Source organism: Anoplopoma fimbria, chromosome 12 (assembly GCF_027596085.1).
Source record: "Anoplopoma fimbria isolate UVic2021 breed Golden Eagle Sablefish chromosome 12, Afim_UVic_2022, whole genome shotgun sequence".
NCBI lineage: Eukaryota > Metazoa > Chordata > Actinopteri > Perciformes > Anoplopomatidae > Anoplopoma > Anoplopoma fimbria.
Window position 1 is genome coordinate 23,042,168 of NC_072460.1, and position 27,104 is coordinate 23,069,271.

Genomic DNA, 27,104 nt, shown 5'->3' on the forward strand with positions numbered 1-27,104 from the left:
AGTCAATCATAACACAGCTCCCAATGTAAATATAGCAAATGACCGTGCCGGCACTAGTTAGAGATTAAACTGTGACATGCCTTTGCATTCACTGAGTGGTTTGCGGTGGCAACAGTTGCCTTGGGAATCAGGTTCCCCCCCCCCCCGTCAAAAAGAAAGCTACTGCTTGGAGTTTAAGGTCATGTGTCAGTGCGCTCGAAAAGAAAGATCACCAGCCTGTGACAATGGACTAACCAGATACTGTCAGAAGATGTCTTGGGATCTTGTATACGTATAAAGACATGAAACAAGAGAAGCAGTCAGAAGATTGACCGAATAATCCACTCATGAATCCTTTCAACTTTTAAACCACTTAAAACATTTTTATTGCACATTGAGTTAAAACAGTTTAAAGGAAGAAGTAATATCATTGCATAATTTAAAAGGCATTCAGGTTTGACATTGCAAGTTCATCATAATACTAATATGTGGATTTATTGTCTGCGGAACCACAGAAAAATCTTCCATGCAGTTCCTCATGCTTTGAGTTTCAGATTCCAAGTGTTTCGTGGTTCTCCCACAGCCAGGCGTGGTATTTGTTCAACATGTGATCTTCAGGTTTCACCTTTAACGTAAAAAAAGCATAAAAAAATATCACGTGATGTGGCATTCATGTACATTACAAAACTAACGCAATCCTAAATAGACTCACCTCTCTCCACTCTTCCACGCAGAAGATCCTGTAGGAGTCGTTGCCGTACTTCCCGATTCCATGCAACTCGATGGGGTAACGCCACTGTTTATTTAGATATTCATCTACACAGGAGAAAAGGAGTTGTTAGTTTTTTTCTGGCCGCTCATATCGTTTCAAATTACATTTCAAATCTGTAGTGGCAACATCAGAATCAGAATCAGAATCAGCTTTATTGGCCATGTATGGGTACGCATACATGGAACTTGACTCAAAAAAATCACTAAGGTACACAGAAACAGACAAATAAACAAAGAAATTTTTTCCAAGAAATATAAAAATGATAAAAGTTAACTATTTTTTACACAGAAATATAAAATGCAAAATATATATATGAACATAAAAACACAAAAAACAACGACAATGAAGTGTAGATAAAAGTGCAAATATGCAGAGAGCAAGGCTGCTTGAATAAATATGTAAACAATTTGAATTTAAAGTTACCGGGTTATTGCACATGGATTTGTACCCTACAGAAGATGAATGGTTAATTGTTAACATACTAATACTGTAATTACATCACGTATTAAAGACGAGCACAGTTACCTGAGAAGCGTATAATTGATTTGGCTCTAAGCTCATACAGGCCGAGTGGCTTCATAAGTTCAGAGAGGGGCTTCCAGTCGGCCTCGCGTGTCACCTCTGCAGACGGGTAACGCTCAAAGAACTGCCACAGCACTGGTATGGCCATCTTGCCTGTATTGTTAAAAATGTTGGACTTGAGTATTAGTTGGTACAATACTGTTGCAATGCATTGTGTGTATGTTGGATCTTTTCTTACCACTGGTTTTGTTTAGAAAAATGGTGGCCACCAGGAGCTTCCAGGGGTCGTGGAAAAGGGTTTCCTGTACGAGGTTGTAGGGCGAGCGAGGGGGCGTCCACTTCCTGAAGGCCTTCCTCCTGGGGGGGCTCAGGCCTGTGTACAGACGGTGTACATGTATCTTTAAATGTTGAGGTATGCTTTATGTCTCACACACAAATACACACAAGCTTTCTCTTTGCTTCTTGTATTTATAAAAGAGACATTTTAACGTTACCATCTCTGCAGGGTTTCCTGCTGAAATAAGGACTTGTTTTCCGTTTGTCTTCGACGCTCTTGGACTCTAGGCAGACAGGAAACAATTATGTATATTTTAAAAAACACACACACATTTCTTATAACATATATTGTCATCAATGAGATCACATGATCGCACAAGCACATCTGCCTGGAAAGGAACATCCCCCCCCTCAGGTGCAAACACTTCACCTTAATGAGAGGCCATATGTGCTGCCTTGCTATCTTTCTGTTTTGGTTTTTGACCACAGCCATGTTGTGTGTGTGTCCTGTCAGTGAATTCCCTTATGTAATATTTTATTTACTTTTTGCATATAATTTCAGCTTGAGATATTTGATTTAATGTTAATATTAATGATGTCTCTTTCCAGAGCCCACACATAGATTTAGAAAGAAATCTACAAAGAAATGAGAATAAATAAAACTATTCTGCGGGTCTCTCAAACACACTCAGACTAAATAAAGAATGCGACACATAAGTTAATAAAAAATACTGCAACAGAGCAGAATTAGAAATGAGGAAAGTAAAATATACAGTGAAGAGCATACTTACTATTCTGGGAACCTCTCACTGGTGTGCAGCTCCCACCAGTTATATCAGGTAATAACACCTCCTCCTCCTCTTCCTCATCCCGATAACTGTCAGCCTCGGCCTCCAGCTCAGATTTTGGTGTGTTGTCACCTTTGCTGTGAATCTGTATCTCATCTCCCCCTCGTTCATCCTCACCCTCGTTCTCGCTCTCAGTGGCAGGTTCAACATTCAGCGTCGGGAGAGAAGGCCTCGAGTCTGCCTCTTCATCCTCGAGAGCAACAGGAGTGTTTTGTTGTTTACTGGAGGGATCCAGACGGAGCAGCTTCTCTCTCAGCTGACCGGCCCTCTGAGGAGTCTGCTGCAGTCTGACATCCCCCTCTGGAGTCGAAGGTGCAGCTTGTTTGCAACTCTTCACTTTTCTGTCTTTAGTATCACTTCTGAGTAAAGAAGAGGCTCTTTTAGATTTATTTGGAGGTGAATCCAGCATGTCCGATGCATCCTCCGTTGTCTCCCGCTTACCACCGACATGTCTTTTCTTTCTTGTCTTCCGTCTCCCTTTGGAGACGAGTAATCGTGAAGGGCTGACGACATCGTCTTTGGATGCGGTGAAATCAAAGAGGTTTATGTCTAAGCTCCCTTCTCCATCTTTTAGGAGGAAAGCATGCAGGGATGATCTTGAGCGGAACCTCTGCCCTTGGGGACTTTGCACATAAGAGAGAAAAAAAAAATCGATAAGACGCTGGTCTAACGGGATCTGCAAAGCACTTACAATACTTACTTATAATACAGGGTATGATTACAGGAAAAGAATGACTCACCTTGTAATGTAAATGTCCATTTTGCCTGCTGTCTTGCCTGCTTTCCGCTGCCTAACCTCTCTGATCCAGCCGAGGGGCAATGTGGAAAAACGGCACGAGCCATCCTTACATTTGTGACTCTGGTTATTTGACTCACCGGTTTCCAGCTGGATATCACAGCTAGTTTGCATTTTGAGAGAAGTACCGTTGAAGCTCACTGCCTTCATATCATCATCCAGAAGCTGCCTTTCTCCTCCCACAATAGCAGCCATTTCTGGTCCTTTACCTAAAATGTGTGGTTGTAATGGACACATGGATGACATCCATCCATAATACAGTGCAACATCAAGCAGGCATATATCTAAACATATGACACTAAAAACCTCTGCAATACAAATAAAGATAGAGAAAAACAAACAACAATAACAACAATATACAGATAAAAATAAACAAAAGGAATGAAAACTTTACTATGTACAGCTGATGAGTATTTAAAATTAAAAAAATTGTGCAAACAGTGCAGTGTAAACATTGGTTTTGGCAATGCAAACCGAGTATAAAGTGTATAAAATACACTGTGCAATACAATAGTTATAATAGTTTCTGTCTGTTTATATAATATTTCAGTTACTGTTTTTTTAATTGCTCATGTGTAATACTTATATTTGATCTTGTTTGCACTATCCTCTATGCTGCTGTAATCCTGTAAATGTCCCCCCTGCGGGACTAATAAAGGATTATCTTATCTTATCTTATTTTATCTTTATCATGGATCTAACTTTACAGCAGATGTTTACATAATAAAGCATTAAAATAGTTGACTAACCTCGTACTCCTTCCTTTTCTCACAGGAGTGCAGACAACAACAACATGTGTGTGCTCCATAGATGTGTGCGCTCTGTTTTGATGTCAACATTGGACCCAGCCGGCACCCGTACTTCAGGAAGTAGACGAGCACATCTGCGCCTGCGCAGTGAGAACGAGTCACTAAAAACACTAAACGGAGCTTAGTATGAAAAAACGAGCGACAACAACCTGTTGATAAAAACCTCTACGGCCCCTTTTTGTTGTTAAAAAGGTGGAGATGAGAGCCGTTCTAGCGTGGAAGGAGACAATTCGCGACCAATGGTGAGAGTCTGAACGTTTGCGTTTACGGATGCCGGGATGTGTCGCTAGGTGGTTAGCAACGGTGGTTGCTATGCAAACTAGTGATAGCCGGCTACCGTTAGCCAGCTAGCATTAGCTCGCTAATTAACGGCTAGCGTTCACAAATGACACACACTAAAGCTGTTTTTTTTGTTTATTGTATTGTATTTGTCACGCGAAATGTTTTTTCTACAAGTATTGTAGCGTGTCATTTGTGTTACGACACCGTGAAGTTGAAGCTAACGTGGATGTAAAGCTAGCGGAGTCAGTTCTCGTTTACAGTTATCGCGAGATTTGGGTGTGTAAAGCACATACTGTTATGCCTGTTAATTAAGAAATCTGCACTCTTGGGTTCATATAATGAATCAATAATCTTTTATATTGATTTTATATAGAGCAGATTTCTTAATTAACAGTATGTGCATAATATATATATATATGTATATATATATATATATATATATATATATATATATATATATATATATACATATCTATATATATATATATATGTGTATATATATATATATATATATATACATATATATATATTATGTTAATACTGTAATATATAATATATATATATATATATATGTGGTCACAATCAATATATTCATATACATATATATACATATATATACATTATGTTAAACTGTAATGTAAAGCTGTTGTTGTGGTCACAATCAAGGATTCATGGTTAATTTATTGTCATGCAATACAGAGTTGCACAACCAAATGCAGTTGTAGCCCATTTAGTACACAAATAAAACATGACAATAAAATCTAGTGCATTCCTACCTGCATCAGGTTGAATGCAAACAGCAGCAAAACAGTAATTATTTGGTCAATATGGCCGATATCCTAACATTAAAATATGTGATATCAGAGAAACAATGTACATCAACTGTGACTGTGTTCTTTAATGTGCATATGTAACAGGTGTGGTCCTGTCAATAAAGAAAACTAGATCTCAAGGGATCAAGCATAAGGCTCATCACCTCTGATTTACAAGTACTTTACTGACAATTAAAACAATTGTCTATTTATTATTTTACAAAAAAATCATATCTTCTACTAAAATCCTTTTCCTTGGTGGGGTCCTTGGAGCTTTCAGCTTTTTATTTCACATGTAAACTCCAGAAAGTTCAAACAAGTGGTACTTGTGATAATATTTTTTTGAATACTGCTATTTTCAAGGTAAACAAGAACCTTTACACTAATTTTTTACTGTTGATTAACCTGCCCTTTTAAAATGTGTCTATAAACCATTTGTTTCTGAAAACCCCCAAAGATGTTTAGCTGATAGGTTAAATAATGAAGAAAAATGCCCATCTCTATTTCCCAGAGCTCAACATCATCATATATCTGGTTTAGTCTGATAAACAGTCCAAAATCCAGACACATATTCAAAGTTATTTGGTTTAAAATAATGAAAGAAATGGAGCAAAGCAGCAAATCCTATAATTTGAAAAGCTGGAGCCTGTGAACATTCGTCATGTTTCCTCAATATTGACTTCAACAATGAGTGAGAATCCGTCATTCCTTTCTGCAGTGTTTATGACCTTGCCTTCAAGCCAGATGGCAGCCAGCTCATCATCGCTGCAGGGCTTCGTGTCCTGGTAAGGCTCTCCTGGTTTCTTTTGCCCAAACACATATCTAAAGAATAACTGCTTTATCATTACATCTAATGTATTGAATTTCCATTGCAGGTTTATGACGTAGCAGATGGAGCTATTATCCAGCCTTTAAAAGGACACAAAGACATAGTGTACTGTGTGGCCTACGCTAAAGATGGTACTCAAGTGGCTTTTCATTTGTACTCTTTATTTACCCTTATCAGCCATCATTGTAATCTTACTAACTTCATTCTTCTGCAGGTAAAAGGTTTGCCTCGGGGTCAGCTGACAAAAGCATCATCATCTGGACTTCTAAACTGGAGGGCATTTTGAGATATACGTAAGAGTCCCTTTTACTCATCACTCTAGTGTTAATGTGTCCTCTGAAGTGTGTATTACGTCATCTCTCTTTCTTTTTTTTTTCATTTGTTTATCTGTAGTCACAATGATTCTATCCAGTGCGTCGCCTACAACCCTGTCACTCACCAACTTGCCTCCTGTTCTTCTGGTGACTTTGGTTAGTGCACCATGAGTTTAAGTCCATACTGCACTTTAAAGTCGTATTCATTACATACAATAAACCTATGAATATTTAAATAAAAATCAAATTGTCCCCATGGATGACTAAGTTTATTTCATCATTCTTAGGTCTCTGGTCCCCGGAGCAAAAATCTGTGAACAAGCATAAAGTGAGCAGCAAAATAACATGTTGTGGGTAAGTGAGGTTTGTAGTTGTAACTGTCTGCAACATTGGTACACTTCAATGTGACACATTTATGTTAAAGGTTTTCATTTGATTGAAAGATGGACAAACGATGGCCAGTACCTTGCCCTCGGCATGATGAACGGAGTGGTGAGCATTCGGAACAAGAACGGAGAGGAGAAGGTCAAGATCGAGCGTCCAGGAGGCTCGTCTTCTCCAATCTGGTCCATAGCCTGGAACCCCTCCAAGTTAGTCTTCATTTATTATTGCAGCATACAATTAAAGCTCTTTATCTTCCCCATATTCTTTGATTCAATGCTCAAAACACACTTATGTGTTGTCCATTCATGTCGGCACAATTTTAAGAAATAATGTGCATTTGAGAGTTCATTGCATTTGAACTGTTATAGCTCTCGTGAGGCCAGCAGGTGGCAGCAGTCAACCAGGGAGCGTTGGAAGCGTTTCAGTGAGGGAGATGCATGTGCAGCCCCGAAGGGCTACAGTCTAAGCCAGGAGCACAGCTGTAGCCATAACAGAGGACTGCTGAACAGGTTAATTGAGAGAAAAGGGCACAGAGGAAGGTTAAAGAGGGCATTGATGAGAGACAATGCACCAGATATAATTATTCAACAATTTTACTTAACAAGGATAGTCCCGTTGAGATATAAAAAGGTCAGAGCTAGAGGTCAGCCAGTGAATAGTATCTCTTCTGCTGCCTTGGATTCAGTGTATTGCACATGGACGCTTCAACAGTGTGAATTCTGCTCAGCACACAGGCTTTGCATGGATAGATACCGAGGCTTACTGTTATTGACAATGATAAAGACAAATTCAATATCCAGACAAGCAGATTAAATTCAGGATCCAAACATGGTAAAGCTTAAAACTTTTCAGTTGCCAGGGGAAAGGGCTTGACCAAACGTCCCCTATGTGAAGCATGGCCTCTCTGCTTTTATTAATCATCATTACCCAAACAACCAAAGCCCCAATATTACAGTATGTTGACAGGAGTGCTTATGCCTAAAGTCATTTTTGTTGTATTTTCACAGGGATGAGCACAATGACATTCTGGCTGTGGCAGACTGGGGTCAGAAGCTGTCCTTTTATCAGCTCAGTGGAAAGCAGGTGAGCAACACAGGTCTATGTAATATGCCTAACTTTATATAGACACAGTCTTACTTGTGCAACATGTTCTAACAAAACTAATTTTGTTTTCTCCTCTGCCACTTTAAACTCTTGAAAAGTACATTTAGATGACTAAATATAGGCGGTCTCATTACCTTGCATGGAGCATACCAGAAGACTAACGTCATTTGGAAACGCCATCCGCTCACTGTATATGCTATCACTTGCTATAGCAATAAGAAACAAGAATACTTAAGTCTGTTTATCTCTCCAAAATGTATGGTATTGGGAACACTTAACTGAGTTTAGGACCTGCATTTCCTGTTGTAATAAGACTGTCAGGCTCTATTGAAACCATAACAGTACACTGGAAGTGGCCCTGCTACGCTATAATGGCCCCCACAATGTCCCCCCTTCTTCCTGAATTCCCTGTGGGCATTACGGTAATTATAGACAAATATGCACTGTTCATTACTCTGCCTTTGGATCATATATTGTCATGGGCCTATTTGTTTAAGTGAACATTCTGTTTTGATTACGACATCGGGAATTGTTAGCAATGAAAGAAAATAAAGTGATTGTCAGCCAGCTTTTTTTTTGTTGACAGAGTGAGGAGAAACAGACGCACAGAGATGGAAGGGTGACTGACATGTTGTGCATATTGTCTTTGAACATTAATACAATAGAGGTTGTTTAAAGCAGAGAAAAAACTTTTATGTCTATCTTTTTCATCAAACACACAAAGGGATGGTTTAATGTACTCTGGACTTTGATGTGCGTCGGCCCAGACAGTGGGAGGTGTTGGCCCAGGCACCTGGGTAATAAATATGAGAAATTATACTTTTCTTCTTTTATTCGTTTAATGTCCACTTCTCTCTTTGTCCCTCTCAGATTGGGAAAGACAGGACTCTCACCTATGACCCCTGTTGCGTCAGCTACTTCTCCAAGGGCGAGTACATAGTCATGGGGGGCTCTGATAAGCAGGCCTCCCTCTACACTAAAGACGGCGTGCGACTCGGCACCATCGGAGAGCAGAATGCCTGGGTGTGGACGTGCCGGGTTAAGCCTGACTCCAACTTTGTGGTGGGTCCACTGCTTGTGAAGCTATATGTCTGGAGAAATTATCCCTACCTTTAAATAATAGTGCAAATCAGAGTGATAAAAAGAGGTGATAAAACACTGATGAAGCTCAGACCTTCATCTCAGAATGTCAGTCTGCATTAGATACGTTTTTCTTGATCTGATTTAGCTCCACAGATACGCAAGTCATTTCATTTAACAGTAACACCTTAGCAGCTTTTTTTTCTCCTTTCACTAAATTTAGCTGAAAGTGATGGGGCATGCAGGAGAAAATTGGCTGCTGGCAGATTCTCTCAGTTCTACGGTGTAGATCCTTTAGCAACAGGAACATTTTCCCACTCTTTCAGTCTTTTCTTAGACGTGTTAATAGGATGTGCTGTTACATTGTTATCTCTTATCTAGGTGTTGGGCTGCCAGGATGGGACCATCGCCTGCTACCAACTTCTCTTCAGTACAGTTCACGGCCTCTACAAGGATCGCTATGCGTATAGGGACAGCATGACTGATGTCATCGTCCAGCACCTCATCACTGAACAAAAAGGTGAACTTCTGCCATAGCAACAGGATATTGAGTTTAATAATTAATAATGTGTGTATGGAAGCATTACGATTAGTTCCATGATCAAGGTTGTAAAGGCAGTTTTTTCTGAGCTATTAAACCATTAACTTTAATATAATGTATTTTTAATATCAACCATATCTGTCCTATCAGTATTCATTCATTAATATTTTTGTTAGGGTTTTTCAAATGCTGGATATCTTTTTTCAAACCTCATATTGAAGGATTTGTTTTTATACATTTTTGTTTGTTGTTTATAATGTATTGTTATTATAAATCAAATCTTGTAAAAATGCTTTTTCAACAATATTTCATACCATATGTATATTCTATTTGTATTCGTTATAGTATTGTGAATTTTCTTTCATATAGGTGAGATGTCAGCTCATTATCATTATTAATTACACATACAGGAAAGAGCAGCATAACCGCAACCAAAATCATTCAATAGGATGCATTGGCTAAGATAATAACACTTAAAATGTCCACTCTCTCCTTTCATTTCCTTCATTCCCTAGTAAGGATAAAGTGCCGCGAGCTGGTGAAGAAGATCGCCATCTATAGAAACCGTCTGGCGATCCAGCTGCCGGAGAAGATCCTCATCTATGAGCTCTACTCCGATGACTCCTCAGACATGCACTACCGGATCAAGGAGAAGATTTGCAGGAAGTTTGAATGCAACCTGCTGGTGGTCTGTTCCCAGCATATCATCCTGTGTCAGGTCAGAGGAGATTTAGTTGCACAGTTGTTCTGCAGTAGAATGCTCATAAAAACAAATGATTCAAAACACTCATTTCAATTTGATTACTTAAAATGTCTCGTCTTGCTTGCTTCTTCTGGAGCCTGTTTGTGTTTTGTGTCTTTTCTCACGTAATGAGACAAACAGTTATGCTTCTCAGACTAAATCTCGCTGACCTGAAGTGACACTCTGGTTCTTTGTAAGTTACATTAATGCACACTTGACAGATTGCACAAGAGGCCTTGGAGACATTTGAGCTCTATTAACATGATGGAAGCAGAGTGAGTCAGTGTTTAGCTCTTCAAAAGCAGCCAAAACAGCCCAGTGAAGAATGATAATATCACGGAATTGCTGGTTTTCCAGATGTTTCTGCCTAGTTTGCAAAAGGCTCCAGCTGTGCATGTGCTCTGCAGCCTCCGTCTCTCTCTCTACTCTTCTCAACCGTCTTCAAACTCGATATAGCGAGACAGTTGAATGAAGGGGAAGGACCACAGTCTGTTGAACTGGTGGGTGTCTCTCGGGGTTCCTCTCTGCTTCTTGTCTCTGTGTGTTTGACAGCGGCTGGTAGGGAGGAGGAGCAGCCATAACACGGAGGTTATTCCCCTTTAAATCTGTCTGTGTGTGACAGAGGGGCTTCAGATCTCTCTCGAACAGGCGTTCCTGTGTTTCATGCCTCAGACAGCTTTTAGATCATATAAATGAGCTGTGCTTGCATGGGCTGTGTATGGCTGTGTCAAATCAAATCGTTGTTTATCTTCATAGCATTGCTTTGTACTGTTGAGCCAACCTTTGAAATGTTTAAAAGAACAATGTGCTAAGAATTATAAGGCCTTTCTCAGTATGTTTAAATAAGGTACAGAGTGTGATTTACTGTGAAACGATAAAAAACTGAATCATTTGGTCATTTCGAACCAGTCGGTGTTTCATGTGTTAAACGTAATTGTCGTCTCACCTTTCCCGCAGGAGAAGAGGCTCCAGTGTCTGTCCTTCACCAGTGTGAAGGAAAAAGAATGGGTGATGGAGTCTCTAATTCGCTACATCAAAGTGATTGGTGGCTCGCCAGGCAGAGAGGGCCTATTAGTTGGCTTAAAGAATGGTGCTGTGAGTATCTTGGGAAAATACAACCCGACAGTCAGTAACCTTAGAAATAACACCCATGCTTACAAGCCAGTGCTCTGGGCATTTGAACATAAATACGAAGAAAGGTTTCCATTTATTACAACTAGCATTAGTTCTGACCCTCTTTTTGTTTTTGTGACGTAGATCCTGAAGATATTCGTGGACAACCTGTTTCCCATCACGCTGCTGAAGCTGTCAACCTCTGTCCGTTGCCTGGACATGAGCGCCTCCCGCAAGAAGCTGGCTGTGGTGGACGAGCACAACACTCTGCTGGTCTACGACATCAACAGCAAAGAGCTGCTTTTTCAGGTCAGCGGGCCGGCGGAGAGGGTTAAGGGGATGGTGGAGGGACGAGGGGCAACGGGGTGGAATAAAAATAGAAACACGTATGTGTAATAATTTGCATTAGGTACATTTACTCATGTACTCCTGTCTGGTCTGTGTTCCACGGTCACCTCTAGACCTTATGTCCCCGCTACCCTCCCTCAACCTGCCTCCTCTCTCTTGCCCTCCCCTCTAGGAGCCTAATGCTAACAGCGTTGCCTGGAACACCCAGTGTGAGGAAATGCTGTGCTTCTCTGGCAACGGCTACCTCAACATCAAGGCGAGCAACTTTCCTGTTCACCAGCAGAAGATGCAGGGCTTCATGGTTGGCTACAACGGCTCTAAGATCTTCTGCCTCCACGTCTACTCCATGTCGGCCGTGGAGGTTCCTCAGGTGGGTGTAGCATGTTGTTAGCCCGTCCTGTTTCGGAGGCCATGACTGTGTTCCATGTGGTTGTAATGTAGAAATAGAAGCACACGATTGCCAATGAATCTTAAATAATACAAAGACAAATATTACTTGCATTGTTTGCTACAGTTATTGAGATAGATATGTGGTGAAGATGTACTGACGTCTTCTCTTTTATTGATTAGATTGCTGCTGTTTTCACAATGTAAAGGTTGTAATGCTTGTTGTTGCTCCGCTCAGTCAGCGCCTATGTACCAGTACCTGGAGAAGAAGATGTTCAAGGAGGCCTACCAGATCGCTTGTCTAGGCGTGACCGACAGTGACTGGAGGGATTTAGCCACAGATGCCCTGGAGGGACTAGACTTTGACACAGCCAAGAAGGCCAGTCACACACACACACACACACACACACACACACACACACACACACACACACACACACACACACACACACACACACACACACACACACACACACACACACACACACACACACACACACACAAATCATTAGGTTTCATCGACCTACTCGTTTTTACTGCTTTTATCTTCACAGAACCATAAAAGCATACAAATGGCAGCAACTACCTCCAAATGTTGTGACAGTACTTTGCTTTTATTTGCTCTTCAGCTTCATGTCATCTGCAAACTCTCCAGTAGCCAAATTTAAAGAAATGTCCACGTAAAATCTTTAAGGCAGGATTTTGAAGAAGCTTGTACTGCGAAAGCGAAACACATTTAACATCCTCTAAATGATCTATTGTCTTCCCTAATTTTCAGGCTTTCATTAGAATCAGAGACCTGCGTTACCTGGAGCTCATCAATAGCATTGAGGTAATACTTACTCTTGAGAAATGAAGAAAAAAACGTCATTATTGTGTAAAGCCAAGCTTTTTTTCAGATTTCTGTTCCAACCAGAGTTGACATCATTAAGTTTAGACATGGCTTGTGGGGATGCTGGGTCAATCCCAATTATTGATGATCGTCATACCTTTAATTGCGATGCTTTGCCCGGAGCTACACTTAAAAACCTCTTAAGCAAGGGAGGAACCTGTAACCTGAATGACCTCCTCAGGTCCAGTATGCACGTGCAAGCAAATAATATACACTCACACACACATTCCTTGACAATATGCATGCAGAGTAGAGGAAACTTTTTTTTTTCAGTTTGGCTAGTGCCAGGAGAAAGTTTCCGCTGTTCTCTCCTTCATAAAGGGGATATGTTTTTCCAGTCATATGAAATAAATGTTTATTGTATTATACAAACAATTTATTTGTTCTCTTATTTCGTTATGACTGATTTGGTAACAGTTTAGTGTGCGTTCAGAGGCGACGCTGATTGCATCCTGCACTCATTGTGAGTGTGAGTGAGTGTACATGCATGTGAGTGTTTATCTGCACACATGCCAGTGTTTGTGCTGACTGATTTGCAGGAGAGGAAGAAGCGGGGTGAGAACGACAATGAGCTGTTCCTGGCAGACGTCTATGCCTACCAGGGGAAATTCCACGAGGCAGCCAAGCTCTACAAACGCACCGGCCACGAATCCAGAGCCCTGAGCATGTACACCGACCTGCGCATGTTCGAGTACGCCAAGGTGATTTAAAACATCGATTGACAAAAACACACGCACGCATGTAAAAACATACTTTTGTATCAATATGGACAGAATAACCTGGAAAGTGCTGTGCATGTTTTAGGGGTGTAGAACATGTGTTTTTTCTCATCATGCACAGTTATGCCAAGTTGGGGCCCTGCACTGTGTTCAAACCCCCCCCCCCCATTAACGTCTGTCTTTCATCTCCTCATATATCACTAGAATCTCCGATCAGTGCACACACACACACACACACACACACACACACACACACACACACACACACACACACACACACACACACACACACACACACACACACACACACACACACCGTGCTTTTACAGACATATCCGTGTACTCCACATGGGTAACTTACACACATAGTTAGAGTTGGAAATGGAGCACAAAAGGAGAATGTCTGCTTTTTTTTTTACGTGATCACTTTGATGAGGAGGTCAGTTGGAGTTGAGACAAATTCATGCTTTATTGTGTTTACATGTTGGGACGGCCACTTTGATCATCGAGCTTTACATTCACATTGCTGGGGCAGATGACACCACTGTGACTCGTTAGTGTATATTTGTGTGTGCGCATGTATCAGATTGTATGTGTGTTTGATGTGGCTGTTGTATATTTATGTGGCTGTGGGGCCATCTGGTCCTACAGGCTGTTTGTTTTAGGTAGGATGGACACCGGAGGGCTAACCGCCTGCTGTTTGTGTTACTCTCTTCCTCCTGTCTCGGCCTTGACCTGCATGGTTCAGGATGTCTGAACTGGACTCCTCTTGTTTCCAGACTGAATTGTTGTCTCCTTATACTCGTTTTCCATCTTTAGTCTGACATTGCCTCTCCACTCTAATCGTTTTCCATAAGGGGTTCAATCCTGCTAACCAATCACTAGAGAACTACAGAACCACCATTAAACCTATTTCAAGTTGGCAGGTGATTTGTTGCCATGACAACATACTTTGTGCTTTTGTATTTTAGAGTGGAGCGGAGCAAGTTGAAAGAGAAAATTGAATAAACAGGACTAACCTACGATTTTTGTGGGAGATATTGAGAAGACATGCTATATATGTAAAAGAAATGTATTAACCAACGGGATCAAATCAAACATGAATCAGAGGCCATTGAGTGAAAGATTCAGAGATGTCAGGGAAATTCTCCCATATAGATCCGGACTATTTTCTGGCAAATGAGGAAAAGTAGAGAAGAGTGACCGTGATACGGAAAAAAAAAGATATGCCACAGTCTCAATGAGGTAGATAAAACATTTTAATCAAAGCAGAGTTCTGTTCGGTACTCTTAATAGATTTAGAAAAGCCTTGACAGCAGCGTCACTCTCCCTCCACATTACATTACTCACTTATAATCAGTGTTAAAGGGGATTTCCCAGTTTTCCATTGGTATGTTAATACATTTGTAACGTTGTGACAAGACTGTGTGGGTGTTTCTCGCAGGATTTCGTTGGAGGGACGGACCCAAAGAGCACTCGGATCCTGATGACCAAGCAGGCAGACTGGGCTAAGAGCAGCAAGGAGCCCCGGGCAGCAGCAGAGATGTACCTGTCAGCAGGAGAACATCTCAAAGCCATAGACATTATAGGGGAACACGGCTGGGAAGACATGTAGGTGCCAGTCGCTGTATGAAACATTCTAGATCAGTCCTTCAACATAAGACACACTGTTATTCCTGTTTAACCTTTTCTAAGCATGGTTTTCCCAAATCTTTAGATGTCAGCCAAAATACTTCTTTGTATATTGTAAATGGGCACTTTTTCTAGTCCAGAACTGAACAAAATAATTTAATAGGTTTGGAAATGTTCACAATTTTCACAAAATGTCTAATTTCTGTCAGTGGTGAAAAAGTCACTCTTTGACTTTTTAGGTATCTACAGCCCAGACTATAATTGAAAACTCTTACCTTAGTGGAAATAAGGGGAGTGAAGCTAGTTTCAATCAATCAATCAATCAATCAATCAATCAATCAATCAATCAATCAATCAATCAATCAATCAAGCAATCAAGCAATCAAGCAAGTTTAAGTTATTTAGTACCTTTCAAGCAAATCAAATGCATTTCAATGTGCTTTACAACTGATTGACAGGTCGAAAACAAGACGAAACTGGAGAGATAAAGAGTCTGATGCACACCAATTTAAGTTAACGAAAAATACAAATAAAAGAATTAGGACACTGAATAAGTTGATCATGGTTAAACTGTAAAAAAAAAAAAAAGTAAAATTAGGTATAATAAAATCAGTGTAAATACTAAAACCATAGCATAAAACACAAACGACACTGTGTAAAATCAGATTTAATAATATGATATAATAATAAAAAACATAAAATATAATACTTAAAAGTAAGAGTAAATAGTTTTTTGTTTATAAGGTAAAATATTAATATTTTTAGCTCCTCTCAGAAGGTTATTCCAGCAGTTTATAACAAAATTGCTTGAAGCAGCTTCACCAAATGTTTTATGGAACAGCAAAAAAGAACAACCAGAGGATCTGAGGAGCATTACTGATTCATAAACTAAAATAATTTCTGAGAGGAAGTCTGATGCAAGGACGTGTAGTCCAATAACAATACTTATATGTAACTGGTGTAAAGATGTTCAAATGTATAAAGTGTGCCAGCAAATATAAAGTACCACATATAAACCCAGATGTAGATTCAAACCCTGAACTTCAAGGTTGAATCTGGTACATGTTTCAGCTGTCACAGATTCCTGATTTGATGTGATGAAGTTTAAAGTTCCTCCCAACTCAAAAATATGTTTTTCCTATTGTTACATGACTTGAACTATCGAGCCTCACTTTGCAGAATGTTGTATTTGCATTCTTTTCTTGAAGGCTAGAAGGCCGTTTTCACATTCATCTGCGGAAGGGGGGACATTTTTCTCTGATTTCACCTTGAATCTAAATTTTGCTGTTTAATCACAACTAGTTTTGAAAGCAATTCCTGGTATGCAACAAGTGTGATGTGGAAACTTTAAAGCCTCTGGAGCTCACACACACACACAGAATGGTCATTTCAGTGATATAGGAGACATCATGTGTCCAGTTTTGAAATGAAAAATGTTTCCATATTCATAGATATTCTGGAGTTTTACAATGAGGGAGAAATAGTTGATGTAATTCAAATAATTCGGCCACTTAACTTTTTTCCAGATCATTAACTTTCCAGATCATTAACTTACAATCTGTGTTTCATAGTTGTAGCACAAGGCACCAAAAGTAAAAATCCAGAACATGTGTCTCTGAGGATCAGTTAAAGGAATATTTGATGTGTTGAGTGAAAGCTATGATAGATAAGAAAGTGCACATGGGAATTATTACATTACCATTAGCTTTCACTCTTACATGCATTGTGGGAATGTGGGATGTGAGTGTGTGTTGTTGAAAGACAGTGGTCTGGTGGTCATATCAGAACTCCCCACTGACTCCATCTGACCTATCGTCTGCATGCTGCAGGTCTCCTGTAGTGCCACTAGTGGGTCAGCACTATAAACACTGCAGCTGAGCAGAGTCAGGGCTCTCTAACCTGACTCTGATTCAGCTAGTGACCCTGACTGGCTTAAATTCTTTTTGGGTTTATCAGAATAATTCAATTCGAAACCCCCCCCGTTAAAGTTTATCTGCACTCTCTTCATGTGTTCATTCCTCTCTCCTCTCATCCAGGCTGATCGACATCGCTCGGAAGTTGGACAAGGCTGAACGCGAACCGCTGGCAAAGTGTGCGCTCCACTTCAAGAGGCTGAAGCACCACGGCTATGCCTCAGAGACTTACTCCAAGATGGGAGACCTGCGGGCCCTCGTGCAGCTGCATGTGGAAACCTGGCACTGGGACGAGGTCTGACACACTTAATGCACACAGGAGACACACCTGCTCTGCTCATCATGACTTATATATATATATATAGAATGTACCGAGGCAATCACATAAATATAATGTGAACCACATGGGACTGAGCTAAATAAACTGCTGTGGTACTCAGAAACCCATATCATAAACCACTCCATGTCTATGGCCATGAAAGTATATATTGTATTTGTTCAACTAACCATGGCTGAATGCAAACAATAAGAATACATCCGCCTGATTTCCTTCACTGACAAACTTACAACCACACACACACTCCAGAGCTAATCATCCAGCTTTGGATTTCTCTGAATCCATGCCCACATGATGATTACTTAGTAGCACAAGGAACGCTCTAGCGCACTGAAAGAGAGCATCAGCTTTAAAGCTCTACTCTGCTTCCAATCAAATTCCTCCATCAGGGCGGATCATGCTGCTCAGACGAGAAGAAAATATATCCCTTTTTGTTTAAATCCATCTGCGGTCTTTAATCGAGTTAAAGGCGTTACAGAGATGCTCATTGGCGATTTTGCATGCTGAAACAGAAGAGCCAAAAACAGAACATCAAATCACAATCTCATGCTTCTGATGTATTGTATGAGGAGGGCTTCCTGGGATATTTTATTTGATCCTCTGAGAGACAAAAAAAAAAAACAAAGGGAGGGAGGCAGAGGTTGAGAGGACTGCTGGGCTTTATGTGCCTCGCTGGGGGAGGTGGACACAGAGAGCAGGACAGAGCACAGACTGAGTTACAGCATGGGCCATATGGATGCTATTCCCTGCTCCCACTCTTCTCTACAACATAGAACTCCTTGTGGGACACACACACACAATCACACACACACTTACACTTGTGCTCTTTTACTGTATTATACGACTGGTGTGTGTTTCTTGGCTCAGGTTTTACCACAGGACATTTAAACTAATCAGTCACTATGACAGGCTCATGTGTGTCCACAGTGCCCTTCAACAGCTCTTTATATCCTGTCATTCAAACAGCGTCAGAGCTCCCAGTTGTGGTTTTAATTGAGCGTGAAATCAATTTAGCTCATAAACCAAACTCGTTAATAATGCTGTATTGCGATGTTTTGACTGGAAGTAATCCGTTTCTTTAAATAATGGGAAAAAAATGGAAACTTGCATACCCCTAATCAACTGTAGTTCAGTTGCAGTTTACTCCGGGCAGTCTGTTCTCTATATGTTAGTCAATATGTCACAAAAACAGCATTCAAACTCTCTCTTTTGCTCTTTCCTGTCCATTTTCAGGCCTTCTCACTAGTAGAGAAGCACCCCCAGTTCAAAAATGACGTCTTTGTGCCTTACGCCCAGTGGTTGGCGGAAAATGACCGCTTTGAGGAGGCTCAAAAGGGTGAGTTTGCATCTCCAGCAGGGCTCCACTTTCACCTTCAGTCAGCCTATTAGGAATCCTCCAGTGTATGCATTCACGTTCCTATTAAAAATGTATGCATTCAGGATTATGTCAGGGAACATTGAAGTCCACAGCAAATGTTTACATATGGAAGTGATAAAGCCTGGCCAGCTTTGGACGCAGACATTTTTCACTGTTTCCTTGTAGATTCTCCGTATTCACTGTAAAAAAACCAAAACACGATCCTCCCCACTGGAGCCGAGTAGACCAGATCTGAGCTGCCTGTTAACTGAATGACATGCATGCATGCCTCTAATCACCAGTACTACAAGCGGCTCTGATGATGATTACCAACTGTAACCATAGTTATAATCAGCTCATAGATTTATAATTATGATCTCAGCAGGCATATTTCCTCTTCTACATAATCTCCCTCCGTCTTGTCTCGACAATGAACTCATGACTGAACAGGCCTGATTGTGTTGGAGCTTGCTCATGGTCATGCGTTTTGCTGATTGTGTGTATTTTAGTGACGCGGTATTGTGTTACTAGATTAACTGTAATTGAGTCTCGAGATTCCAGTCTGTCTCCTGTCCACTAGGCTGGTACTTCTGAATAACAACTTATGGCTGAACTTCTTGGGTACATATTTCGGGGGCTTGAAGCTAGAATGGGGGTTCTCAATATCCAGGGCTCCTTCGAGAGAGTTTATTGGGTCTGCTGCATTTATTTTTCATCATCACCTGAAGGCTTACTCACTGTTTTTCATATTCCAGATGTCTCTTTTCTTCACTTTCTTTTTATTTATTTTTTTAACAACAAATTCATATTATTTTTTTAGGAATGTTGATCCAGCATAAACACATATATCCTTGACAAAGACAGACAGAAAGAAAAGAAAAATCAATAAATAACTGAAATAAAGATAAGTAAATAGAAAACATATTACATATTCATAGCCAAAATTAGATAATCTTTCATAGGTAAGAATTGATAATAATTTATCAGACCACATTGACAACGTAGGTGGATGTTCATCCAACCAAACATGTAGGATTGAAAGGCGTGCTGCATAAAGCATGATATTTAGCAATTTTGCATTTTGTTGAAGATATCTTATAATAGTTGTCATATTTCTCAGCTTCATCCATTCACATTTTTGCAAAACTGAATATTGGATGTCTACAGTGTTCTTATTGATCAAAAAAGTAAATGCAACACTGTAAATAAAAAGCATACAATTTATACTGTTATTAAGTACACGTTAGTGATTGAGCCACTGCTGTGTTTTGTGTTTCTGTAAGAGGGGGGGGGATAGAATGTTACTTCCTCACAGTAACCAACAGCAGCTGAATGTGGTTTTTTTATCCAGTTAGGTAGACTGATAAATATTTGCCACTAATATGTCCTGACCCCCGCTGTGGTTGTGGGAGCAGGGTCGCTGGTGGGGTCGATTCCCTAAAGCTGCCTCTCATTACCCTCTGATGGGAACATGAAGAACGGTGCTAGTCCTTTTAGCGCTTTACAGTCAAAGTGCTTTAGAACTTGATATTCAGGAGCAACCTCCCTGTTTGGAAAATACTTATTACATGTGGAATATAAGGAAAAATGTGTCTTTATCCATTGAGTGTAAATTGCTTGTTGTGGCATGTAGTCAGTGTGCGTGTGTTTTTTTTATGTGTGGGTGTGTTTTACATGTGGGTAGTTACAGTAAAATTCGGTAGTAAAAAAATCTGATGGTGTCAAAAAACACAGCTAATCTTGAGTGATTCTTTCCAGATGTGACTGTAGACAGAATATATTATTAGTTTGCATCAGACATATTTTTTTGAACTTTTGTATTGTGACCTACACGTTCATAGAAGCCATTTTACTGCTATGTACGTCTGGTAGCTTTTTTTTCTTGTTAATCTTCGCAGAAGCCCAACGGGACACGAGAGGCACTTCCTACTTCAACTGAAACCTCATTAAAAAAAAGTTGTCATAATAATTGCTTAGTGTTTGGTTGCAAAATAACATCTGGGAAGTACAGTAAAAAAAAATACCACAACAATGACAACTAGGCCCCGAAGGCATCAGAAATAAATCAGTGAAGAAGGGTGTTTTAGATTGGCACCTGATATCCAGCTTTTGCCTCAAGGGCCCACCATAAACAATCCATCCATCACCACTTCTTTCTCCCCTGCACTCCATAGCGTTTCACAAGGCAGGGCGACAGAACGAAGCCGTCAAAGTCCTCGAGCAGCTTACCCACAATGCAGTGGTGGAGAACAGGTTCAACGACGCAGGGTACTATTACTGGATGCTGTCGATGCAGTGTCTGGACATCGCCAGAGGTGAGACTCATCATCACTGCAGTTAGTTTCTTTACTGTAATGCTATAATGCATTTACGCTTTCCTATTGATCCTTCTTGTTCATCTGTGTATGTTTGTCCCACGCAGAAAGCGAAGACCAGAGGGAAGAAATGCTGAAGAAGTTTGAGCGTTTTCAGCATCTTGCTGAGCTCTACCATGTCTATCGCTCCATTCAGCGCTACACGGTGAGAACGCGTACTTTGTCAGCCCTAATCTTTCATAGCCAGGCCAGTAAAAAGTGAGGGGGGGGAGGCCTTACAAATCAGGAGGCAGCCTTATGATTGGCTGTCAGATTGAAAGCCCTGGAAACAGTACCTGCTATGTGGTTCAGGTTTCTGTTTGGGTACAAACACATTCATGTTCCAAATTTTTTGAACAAGGAAGTACACTGACAGCCCGCTGTGTTTCTGCCCATTTCCCAATCAACTTTTGTTCTCACATTTCTTGAGACCGCTGTGGCTTTGACAAGGAGGAGGTCTGGCTCTGCGAGATTATGTCAGTCCCAGAGAAAGGGACTTGGGGTAAAGGACAAATTAAAAACATGCACAGTGGTTGTTGGGTAAAGTGAACAAAAGAGAGTTGATGATGTTAAGTTCACGTTGAAACCAATGATGGATTATTAAACGTTTTTGCAGATTTTTAGCATAAAAACTGAGATTGAGACAAACTGAGACAAACTACACATGCCCTTTACGCAACAGTCAAAACGGTTCACTTTCTGAAACCTCTCCGATCCCTATCACCGTGGTAACCGGCTGCTTGATTGATCATGATGACTTCTTCACCAGTGGTCTTCTCCAAGCCCCCCCAGCCCTAACCCACTTACAAACAAGCACTCTGTGGTTCTGAGCACTCAGTGGGGGACCTGCTCTGTGTCAGTGTCCTCAGTTTGTTGTTTCAGCTCTCTGCTGGTCTTCGGTCACACTCCTGCTATAGAGGGGCATCGCTGTGATCCAGACCAGAGCAGGAAACCTCTATATCTCACCTTAACTCTCCCAGACAGGCACTAATGATTTGACTGATCAACTTTTGGGATAAAGTGCTGTTAGTGATTGCTCTTGTAAATTAATCGTGTGTGTGAAAATATATATATATATATATAGCATGGCAGAGACAAGCACCCAGGTGTACAAAGACAACAATGCTATTTGCACCCAACCCAGGCATACATTATATACTTTATTTGTATATGTATCCTACTAAATATTATATATTATTATATTATATGAGTATATTTTTCCTAAACCAAACTAAACTGCATCTGAAAACTGAAAACAATAAGGATGAAAAAATTGAAAAGTGTAAAAATAGGCCTCTCACGTGACTCAAATACCATACTCCTGGATTCAAATCCTAAATTTGATCCATTTAACCACCACAATCTATTCCCTTGAGCTGTTTTGTTGCTCTACATACTACTAATAATACTGTTACTACGAAGTCTTTCTGCCTGAAAGGGTTTGTCTGGGAGAAAGACTTTCAGTTAGCTAACTATTGCTAAATTAAGCAGCATATTCAACTTGGCCGGGTTGTAAATAACTAAATAGTTGCTGTGGGACTATTTTCAGCCGGATGCAAACAAATTAAGCTGTGGGAAAGGAGAGATGGAGCTTTTAAAATATTTATATAAACCACCCAAATTTTATTTCAGAGACTAATATTTCAAGCCTCTCTTTTTGAACTGTTTTTTTATCTCCAGGATGAGCCCTTCAGTTCCCACATGCCGGAGACGCTCTTCAACATCTGCAGGTTCCTTCTGAACAACCTCACCAAGGACATACCGCCAGGCATCTCTAAAGTGTATCCTTCCTTATGAGAAAGTAGTCCTCCTAACGTAGCGGAAAAAATATCAAGCAAATATTTGTTAGAAGAAAGTAGTGTGGGCCCTTCCTCTCTCAAAGAACAGACATGCCAATCTGAAATCAAGACTGGCAGAGACAGTGAGTAATGATGATCTGGTGGAAAACAGATAGAAAACGGAAGAGTTGGCGCCACTGCGGAAATCCACGCTGCTGCTGAGAGAAACAAAAGGGGTGATGATGGGGAGGAGGGGGAGATGCCAGCAAGTGGCACATTCTCCGTTATCTAAACAAATGCTGTGATTAGTGAACTTTGTGCGTACGCATACACACACACACTAAACAATGTGCTTTAATTTGAAATAATACACACAAACAAATCAATGCAATCACACACAACACACACACACACACACACACACACACACACACACACACACACACACACACACACACACACACACACACACACACACACACACACACACACACACACACACACACACACAGTTGAGGCAGAGTAGGAGGAAGGAAAGCCCGGCCTTAGAGGAGGAAATCAGGCGGAGCAGCTGGATTCCTCGGAGGGCCAAACTGAGGTGCTCCAAAAACTTTGAACTTCGATTTATAGACTCAGACGGGATGCGTTGGACTCTATTTGAACAATAAAACACAATGTCACAGCAGAGCCGCACCAAACAAGCTTCACAATAGGAGGACGTGGATTAATCAACAGTCCCAGCCGTGGGTGTGTGGGTGGAGCAGGAGAGTCTCTGAGTGGAGAGGAAAGGAGAGGAGTGGTGTTAAGTTTTAAGGTGATGGAGGAGTGCCAGAGTGGAGCTGCTGCAGCTGCAACTCATTGACCTGTCATTGCTGCTCTCAGAGCGGCTCTCCTAACAATCCGTCTCCATATAAACACAAATAAGCAACGACTCCCTCAACTCGAACACAAAAACAGGCACACACTAGAATATGCACACACACACACACACAACAAGGTATTACTTCAAAGGCATTCAGCCAAAGCTGCTGGCTCAGCATGGCTCTTGTTCTACTCATTAAGTTGTAGAAATGAGGGAATATGAATTTATGTCTATTTATAAATGCACAAAAGTGTGAATGTTTCCACATAAAAAATAACTGGTTTTGAATTGGATATCTATGAATCAGTGTTCCTCTCACATTAGGTATCCTTAACCTTTATTATTATTATTATTATCAGTAACACCTTGTACGCGTTGGCCAAGCAGAGCCGGAGACTGGGCGCGTATAAACTCGCCAGGTATTCCTACGAGAAACTCCAGGAGCTGCACATTCCCTCTCGCTTCCAGGAGTCCATAGAGCTGGGCAGCCTCAACATCCGCTCCAAACCGTTCCACGACAGCGAGGTGCGTTTACAGAGCTGGATGTTTATACTCGATATATTTCACTCGCTCGATATCGCTCGTAAATACTCTCTGATCATTAAAGCGCTCACGCCCCGTCCTGCACTCTGAGGGTTTAACGTCTGTGTGTGTTTACTGCAGGACCTGATTGAGGGCATGATGTGCTACCGCTGCTCCACCAACAACCCCCTGCTGAACAACCAGGGGAGCGTGTGCATCAACTGCAGGCAGCCTTTCATCTACTCAGCCTCCTCATATGGTCAGTGACACACAAACACATGGTGTGCGGTGTATTCGCCACAGAGGACCACTGTTTGTAACGTAGCGTATCTTCCCTGTGCACAGAGGTGCTGCCTCTGGTGCAGTTCTACCTGGAGGAGGGCATAAGTGATGAGGAGGCCGTGTCTCTGATTGACTTGGAAGTTCCTCACACGGATCAGAGGGATGCACGCTGGCAGGATATGGACAACGGTGGTATCCTTTGATCACCTAGACTGTGTCACTCTGTGTGTTCATACGCAGTTCCAGATGATTTGCATGCTTTGTATGAATTATTAACCCCTCACCCTGCTGGTCCTGAGAGGCTGCATCCCTGCCCTCACACATCTCTTGGAAAAAAACAAAGCACGTGACTCAACCTCCGCCTTGTGACGGCTCTAAGAAGCTGTTTAGTCTGCGTTGGCCTCGATTCTGTGCTGGTGGGGTAAGCTGTCAGAGCTAAGTCATCTCAGCTCTTGAGCTAATAGGGTTAGCGAGGCTCTCCTGTCTCATCTTAATGACACTAACCCTCCAAGAGCCGCAGCCACAGCCCTAGTGCAGGGATTAACCTGCATTAGCCGACAGACACTCAAGGGCACTGAGGTCTGCTCTGTTCTTCCAGAGCCACGATGTGACTGACAGGCACGACTGATCGGCATTTGGAACATGCATTTTTAGAATAATCTCAGAGGGATCATTTCCAGCCTGTCTTGAAAGTATATAATTACAAAAAACACATAACAAATAAAAAACATGATGTCGAAATGTGTGTATTTGTTCTTAACACCTAATCAGAGCTGCAGGCTTTGAGGATGGATGATGGTCTGGATGATGCAGAGGAAGACCCATTTACAGCCAAAATGAGTTTCGAGGTAAGGGCAGGTCGGGAGGAGATGAGCCGATTAATATTCCACCAACTGGGCGAAGCAGCTGGAGGGAGGGTAAAAAGGACGGGGTCCATAATGTGTCCGTGTGTGCGTCCAAACAGCAGGGGGGCTCGACCTTTGTCCCCGTCAAGGTGAGTCGCTCGGCGCTGCGCTCCATGAGCAGGAGGGACGTCCTGATCAAACGCTGGCCCAGGCCGCTCAAGTGGGAATACTTCCGCTCCCTGCTGCCCGATGTCAGCATCACCATGTGCCCCACCTGCTTCAAGGTACAGCATTCATAGCAGAACCATGAACAATGCTTTTCTGTCCACCTTCTGTTTTTCATTCACTGTTTTAGTTGAACATTTCTGATCAGATCTGTTTATTCTGGGCCGCTCTGATACTCTTCTCTCTGTGTTTCCTCGTAGATGTTCCACAGTGAGGATTATGAGCTCCTGGTGCTTCAGCACAACTGCTGCCCTTATTGTCGCCGACCCATCGATGAACAAAACTGATCTACTTAAAACGAGAGCAGCTATTTGGAACATTTCAGTTGTTGTGCCCTGATGCTGACCTTTTTGTCCTTGTGTTTTCTATTCTGCAGCTGATTTTGTCACATCTTGTCGTTCTTTTCTTTTGTATTGTAATATATTTGTCACAGTCATCTGTTTATCTTCTGGTTAATGTGAATGTGTTGCTATTCCTCGAGCTCCCTCTTAAGAGCAGCCCTTTGTCCACAAAGGATGACTGACTGGAGTAATACCTGTACTGTTTGTGTGTTTGTCATTATAGAGTGTAGGAAAAGTGCACCATCAGCCAATCAACCCAATTGGATTATTAGGATCAGATTACCTTGATCTGTCACTGATTACATCATCACTTTAAAGGGAACATGGTTGTACAGTGTAAAAAAGAAAAAAAAAGAAGCTATAAAAACAACTTTATTTAAAAGAACACTATTTTAACCTAATAGAACACATTTATATTTGTTGTGTAGAAGAGAAGATGCTAATGAATGCATCCTATAGGCTTTTAAACTAAAGGAATTCTGTATGTTTTATAACATTATGCGACACGTCATCTGTTTAGTCATAAAAATGTATTTTTGATATTGTTAAAAAAAGGAGAAAAAAACGTTTCAATAAAGTATTTTGTACCTTTTTTATTACAATGGCTTTTCTTAATATTGTCACAAAGAGAGTAATATTTACTTCTTTCTATTTCAAATTTCAGAATGTGTTTGTAAAAAATAAATAAAATAATATCTGGTGTGAGAGTGCACGCCATGAACACTCTGCCCCACTGACTCTGATTGCTCTTGCGGCTGTGGGTTGAGCTCTGCATTATGCAGCGGTTGGGGATTAAGCTTTCATGGATGCAAATAAGAATTTTCATTTGTCGTTGGTCCACTCCATAAAAAAAGGTCTCTTCCCTCTTTTGGTCCTCTTCCCCACTCTCATCTCCTTCTGATGATGCATCGATGCCCCTGACAGTAATGATGGGGTTTGTTTATCCATGGCTGTAACCTCTCACCTTGAAAATGCTTAACATACCGTGTAGCTATTTCCGGATTTCTTTCCTCCTGTAATGCTTTTATGTGAGAGAGAGAGAGAGGGACACTGAGATTGAGTGTCTTAATTCCATCTCTGCTAACACTTCGCTCCATGCGTGTCCCT

At 41.1% G+C, this 27,104-nt stretch overlaps 2 protein-coding genes across 2 annotated transcripts; one reads left to right on the plus strand and one right to left on the minus strand.

Annotated features, from left to right (window-relative positions):
• Positions 1–373: 373 nt before the first annotated feature.
• mbd4 (methyl-CpG binding domain protein 4) lies at positions 374–4,023 on the minus strand. Its single transcript, XM_054608790.1, has 8 exons — positions 3,943–4,023; positions 3,138–3,402; positions 2,341–3,020; positions 1,768–1,833; positions 1,512–1,646; positions 1,277–1,426; positions 692–795; positions 374–604 (listed from the first exon to the last, which is right to left on the minus strand). The coding sequence occupies exons 2-8, from the start codon at positions 3,386–3,388 to the stop codon at positions 530–532; spliced, it is 1,461 nt and encodes a 486-aa protein (XP_054464765.1). The 5' UTR covers positions 3,389–3,402; positions 3,943–4,023; the 3' UTR covers positions 374–529.
• A 72-nt stretch (positions 4,024–4,095) lies between these two features.
• Positions 4,096–26,549, plus strand: ift122 (intraflagellar transport 122 homolog (Chlamydomonas)). The gene is made up of 29 exons (XM_054608789.1): positions 4,096–4,244; positions 5,815–5,881; positions 5,972–6,056; positions 6,140–6,218; positions 6,319–6,395; positions 6,527–6,593; positions 6,683–6,829; positions 7,631–7,706; positions 8,598–8,789; positions 9,189–9,327; positions 9,864–10,066; positions 11,048–11,185; positions 11,348–11,512; positions 11,724–11,921; positions 12,177–12,317; positions 12,717–12,770; positions 13,370–13,531; positions 14,994–15,160; positions 17,218–17,389; positions 18,665–18,767; positions 20,963–21,103; positions 21,211–21,308; positions 22,823–22,923; positions 24,142–24,307; positions 24,446–24,563; positions 24,650–24,778; positions 25,358–25,434; positions 25,551–25,715; positions 25,857–26,549. Exons 1-29 carry the CDS (start codon positions 4,201–4,203, stop codon positions 25,941–25,943), a joined length of 3,558 nt encoding a protein of 1,185 aa, XP_054464764.1. The 5' UTR covers positions 4,096–4,200; the 3' UTR covers positions 25,944–26,549.
• Positions 26,550–27,104: the final 555 nt, after the last annotated feature.

What these genes read in the sequence shown, in the direction of transcription:
- mbd4 (XM_054608790.1), bottom strand. Translation starts at nt 3,388, where the DNA reads ATGGCTGCTATTGTGGGAGGAGAAAGGCAGCTTCTGGATGATGATATG. An exon ending in CAGGAAACCCTGCAGAGATG is followed by an intron (nt 1,647 to 1,767) that starts GTAACGTTAAAA and finishes GTCTGTACACAG; the next exon opens with GCCTGAGCCCCCCCAGGAGG. An exon ending in ATCAATTATACGCTTCTCAG is followed by an intron (nt 796 to 1,276) that starts GTAACTGTGCTC and finishes TCTCCTGTGTAG; the next exon opens with ATGAATATCTAAATAAACAG.
- ift122 (XM_054608789.1), top strand. Translation starts at nt 4,201, where the DNA reads ATGAGAGCCGTTCTAGCGTGGAAGGAGACAATTCGCGACCAATG. An exon ending in AGCTCATCAATAGCATTGAG is followed by an intron (nt 12,771 to 13,369) that starts GTAATACTTACT and finishes ACTGATTTGCAG; the next exon opens with GAGAGGAAGAAGCGGGGTGA. An exon ending in GCATGTTCGAGTACGCCAAG is followed by an intron (nt 13,532 to 14,993) that starts GTGATTTAAAAC and finishes TGTTTCTCGCAG; the next exon opens with GATTTCGTTGGAGGGACGGA.